The sequence below is a fragment of the Somniosus microcephalus genome, chromosome 15 (assembly GCF_052327205.1).
Source record: "Somniosus microcephalus isolate GS21.2 chromosome 15, FLI_Smic_1.0, whole genome shotgun sequence".
Lineage (NCBI taxonomy): Eukaryota > Metazoa > Chordata > Chondrichthyes > Squaliformes > Somniosidae > Somniosus > Somniosus microcephalus.
Genome location: NC_141001.1, coordinates 68,506,091 through 68,511,334, shown reverse-complemented (window position 1 = coordinate 68,511,334; position 5,244 = coordinate 68,506,091). Strand labels below are relative to the sequence as shown.

The 5,244-nt window shown below is 40.8% G+C and overlaps 1 protein-coding gene across 1 annotated transcript in view; it reads left to right on the top strand.

Moving 5' to 3' along the window:
* Positions 1–791: 791 nt before the first annotated feature.
* The window catches only part of scube2 (signal peptide, CUB domain, EGF-like 2), a 169,658-nt gene continuing 165,205 nt past the window's right edge, over positions 792–5,244 (top strand). Inside the window, exons 1-2 of the mRNA XM_086008515.1 lie at positions 792–801; positions 2,046–2,202. Of these exons, the coding sequence (XP_085864641.1) occupies positions 792–801; positions 2,046–2,202 (167 nt within the window). The remainder of the gene's footprint in view (positions 802–2,045; positions 2,203–5,244) is intronic.

Here is a 5,244-nt window from a genome sequence, read left to right as displayed (position 1 = left end):
TGTCAAGACACACATTTGAAAAACGGCCAATTGGGTGACATAACAGAGGCTGACGACTGGCGTGATACGGGGTTTTTTTTGGTTTATTAAAATAGTGGTAGTTTGTACTGTAAATATTATTGATTTATTTGTAAAAATTTATCATTGCATTTATAGTCTTAACCATAAAGCTATTTTTTAAGGCTTTATTTTCTTATTGTGGTCAATGGATGTAATGGATTTACTTTGTAATTGATGAGTTGTCTAAGTACTGTTGTACTTGAATAAAGAATTAAAAACAGGAGAACCAGGTTAACCTAGTTCCCCTAACTAACTGCCAAGAAAAACAAGAGGCTGACGGACCAAACCCGAGTAAGGACTTCAAGCGGAGAACATTAAAAAATAACATCAGTAAGCACTTGTTCCCATTTAACCAAATCTATTATTGTTAGAAAATGGAATCCTATTTCAAAACGAGTTCTTACTTGGGCTGTGGAAATCAACAAGAACATATCTTACACAAACATTTATTTTTGAAAGCAGAGTCTGGAAATATTCCAACCGCCTGAAACGGGTGCAGCGTAACCTCGCTCTTGGTGCAGGAGTTGTGTTGGTGGGAAGTGTGCGGCTGCTGAGCACGTGTTCCCGGGTGGGGCCCGGCCGCAGTTTGCGAGGCAGCAGGGCCGGAATGAGCAGGTTGTCGAGGCCTCGCTTCTCTTACAGGAGTGGCGGGTGAGCTGTTGTTGAAGAAGGTGGTACGAGAGAAACAGAAGTTGAACACATTTGTAAACAAATACGTTTCTCTGTTCAAAATGCCGTGCGGTAAAAAGATCAAACACAAGTTGCAAAAAAAAGTATAGCACCTTAAAGTTAGCAATATGGGGGCGAGGGGTGGAGGAGGAGGTTTATAATTAAAAAGTGAGCGGTTGGAAATCTATTTAGAGAGGGGCACAGGAGGGAATTTTTTTTTTAAAGAATTGGAGTTTGTTTATATTAAAATAAGTTAAATGAGGGAGAATTGACCAGTTTGAATATTTGACCTATATTTCTCTCAACTATGCTGTTTTAAAAATGACCTTATTGAGTTAACAAAAAATTGGTTTACTTAAAATTTTAGATCTAAAGTTCATTACCTCTTATGGCATTGCATATGGCTTTACATGGATTTGTGGGTGGGCAAGCCTCAGTGTTTCATGATAAGAAATTTTGTCATCTAATTGGTCAAAAATACCACAGCATGCAAACCTACCCTCAAAAAGACACTGGCCCAGATTTTTTTGATCAAAATAACAGCGAGGCTAATGGCGCTCGCCGTTATTTAAGCGTAAATGGTACAGCAACTTCAGGCAAGGGGCAGATGCGCAGTTAAATATCCAAAATTTGTTGTCCGAGTTGCGCTGCTCTGCCATTAGCTTTGTGAAAACAGCATTTCACTGTCTGCCTCACCATTGACATGCATTAAATGGCGTGTAGTTGCTGAATTTGTGTGGTAGATACGAACTAAACCTGCTGCAGATATTTAGGGCTAGTACTTGCAAGCGTAAGTATCCTTTGAACAATGTGATAAGTGTTCATGACTGCCAATCACCCTCTTTGGCACTGAAAATGAACTATTATAAGTGTGGTGTCTCATTCCTTCAGGCTGGGAATTGTTTTAGGAGATTTTACAAATGTTAAATTTTAAAATATTTTTTCTTTTCCTTTCTGTCTCTTTGTTTTGTCGCTCTCTCTCAATCCAATCTTTCTTTCCCTCTCATTGGTTAAGGAGATACCCTGTTGGTTGACCTGTTCATTCAGGTCCCAGATGACCTGTTCCCCTCACTGTGACGTTATCAGCTCACACTTTCAGCAACTTAGTGGGCAAAATGTTTCTGTGATGAAGGATGCAGGGGCAAGCCTAACTAACGGCAGATGCTTTTAGATGCAATGCTAAAGCAAAATCTGGCTGATATATATAGACCACTATCCATAACAAAACAAAGAAAGCCTCACACCATGGTGTATAATGTTTGGGGACTGAGCAGAGCAATTGTTTATAATTTAAAAGTTTTTTTTTTCATAATTAGGGTTGCTACTTTTTTCCAGAACTCCGATCTCGACATGTGGAGTCTCTGGAGATGGTTACTTATTTCATCATGTTGCTTCTTGCCACTTCATAGATTTCTCTGAGTTGATTGAGACCCCCAGAGATGTGGTCCCACATGAAATAGCTCAGCAGCTGAGGTTGGGCTGGCATCAAGGCTCAACATTATAGCCCGAGTGAAGCAAAGCCCCTTCCCGCAGCCATGGAACTGACTCTCACATACATAGGTAATGTGGGGAAAGTAGCAACTACTGGAAAAGCCTGGGTGTTTGGTATCCAGGCTTGGAGAGCAGTAGAATGAGCAGGTTGGGCCTATACTCATTGGAGTTTAGAAGAATGAGAGGTAATCTTATTGAAATATAAGATTCTGAGGGGGATTGATAGGGTGATGCTGAGAGGATGTTTCCCCTAGTGGGGGTATCTAGAACTAGGGGGCATAGTTTCAGAATAAAGGGTCACCCATTTAAGATGGAGATGAGGAATTTCTTCTCTCAGAGGGTTGTGAATCTTTGGCATTCTCTACCCCAGCGAGCTGTGGAGGTGGAGTCATTGAATATATTCATGGTGGAGATTGACACATTTGAACTACAGGGGAGTCCAGGGGTATGGGGAAAGAGCGGGAAAGTGGTGTTGAGGCCAAGATTGGATCAGCCATGATCTTACTGAATGGCGGAGCAGGCTCGAGGGGCTGATTTGCCTACTCCTGTTCCTGTTTCCTGTTTTTTAAGTTCTTAGAATGTTGGATCCAGGATTTAAGTGCCTGGGTATCTTGCGCAGAACAGGAGTGATGACAACTCAAGATTATATTCTTCATTGCTCCGAAGAGTACTATCTTGAGCACTCAAAAATATTCTTCTTTCAGTTGAAGCCTCTGTAAAAGTGGACATTACTGTAGAGAGAGGGGGAAAATGAAAGGGTGAGTTCACCTGGCCGCTGTTTGCACTCTTCTCCTTAAGATTGTCATTAGGAGAGGACTGGGAAGAGGTTTCATGCTTGGTATAATTGCTTTTGAATAGGCACGTTCTGAGGCTTTTAATGGGCCAAAGTTGAAAGTATAACAAATGTTACTCTCCAACAGCGAATTGAACATGGGAGCAATGTAAAAGGTATGATGATCTTTATCTCTTTATGCTTCTGGGGCCTTTAGTAATCTCACAACAGAAGAGATGGGCTGCTGCTGGGCCTAAGGAGTGCATGCTGGCTGGAAATCCCAGGGTGGTGCAGGGACACCCCAAAGCTGGCTGTGTACATCAGGGAGGGGCAGCCAAGCACTCCCCACCCCCCCCCCCCCCCCATCCATCCTGATGATTAGAATTTTAGATGCAGCATAAATAGTGGAAGCCCGGCAGATCCAGGTTCTGCCACACATTTCTCTTGTGTCTTCTTCAGGAATGGTGTAATACTATTGTCCTTTTAAAACAATGCAGCCTCTAACTTACTGCGAACATTGTCATGGGAACTTCAGTGGTATATATGATAGTGATAACTTGTACCTGTGCGAACCGTAATTTGCAACCCTACCGTCCACTGCATTATCATTGTTAACTATTTTTGTTTGACTACCTAAACATCACTTTATGTTATAAATGTTTGAAAAAGGTTTCGTGCTATTTCTTTCTGGACTTAAACCGTGATTGATTTTTTTTTTTTAGAATCCCTTCAGTTTTCAGTCCAATGTCAGGGCATGTCCCCTGCTACCTCGCCTAAGTGGCCACCTTCAATCAGTGAGCCTAAACACGGGGTGTTGGCAGGATATTCAACGGTGGGGTGGGGGGGGGTTGGTGGTGGAATCAGTCAAGCATGATCTTGCCCTCACTGGATGCCCACGCACTTTCTAGCAGTGGTGACTAGATAGTGCATAGGAGTTTCTCCTCCAACTTAAGGGTGCCCCGGCCAGTTATGGTGCCTCTACTGCTGTTCCAGCTGAGATCATTTCACTCCGCATAGACTTGGGATCGAACCTGGTATTTTCATGTTGTAACTGATACATGATCATGAGAATATTGCACTGGTAGCAGCACATCACTGGATTTATTTAACTGGTGAGTTTAACGTTTTTCTTCATCTTAAAGTAAAGCTAGCAATGCACAGTTCCCAGTTCAGTATATAATCTATTCGATCTATGGGATTGAACATTATTTTAATTGCCAAGCAAGTGATAATTCACTTGAGTGATAATTAAAAACAACCTACTGGAGTGAATACTAGACATTTAACAATCACGCTGTGCATAATGTTCCCAAATGAATTTAAGTGTCACCTTAAGATTTGATGCTTTCACTGCAACAAACGAAATACATAGTTATAGCATTCTTAGGAGTAAGGAATAATACACTCGCCTCTTTTTTGAAAGAACTTTTGATTAGATATATGTGAAGTATTCTGCACTCATTTCTGTTCAAAGAAAAACCATATGTTTCTTAAGAGCAAACACATTTTCGTAGAAGAAATTTTTTATTTGTAAATGAGTTGAATGCAGGGCTGTCACTATTAATAACCTTTTAAATATGGGTTACTGTATGGCTCTCATTCTCAGGAAACCCTACATTTCTAAATAAAGAAATGTCTTCAGTCTTCTCTCGCGGTGTGAGGAATTCTGTGGAACAAGGCCATACCCTGAGCAGCTCTGTCTCACAGTAGGACTCTGTTACTAACATCATTGGCAAGAAGGTTTAGAAAAACATTTTGAAACCTGTTCTATATCTCAGATATAGTTTAGTTGATTTATATTATTATTCTTTTTGGGGGAAAAAACATTTTTGAGCCCCTAACCTCCTTCTGCCCATCCTCATTATATTGGACAATCCATTTTAAATAAGGAAACATTTCATTTTTTTGTTAGTTTGAATTTGGGTTCTGCTTTATAACATCTGTCTTCAGTATTATATTGTGGAAGAATAGATGTGTGTACAGTGAAAGCTGTAAGATTCTTTTGTTACTCAGAGTTCAGATGTTTTTTCCCCCCAGTAAAGGTTTTGTTCTCATCAGGTGAGTGGAGTTAGTGCTGGAGAATGGAAGACTTTTGGCACCAAGTATCAGCCTCCCTGGTCAGGTATGGCATAAACCAGATGCAGTTTCATCTTCAATTTCATTATCTCTTCCTCAGCAGGATAGCTGGCATGACATCTGGAAACGTTAGAAGTATGTACCACTGGCATGATGTATTCCTTTCTTTCACCTGT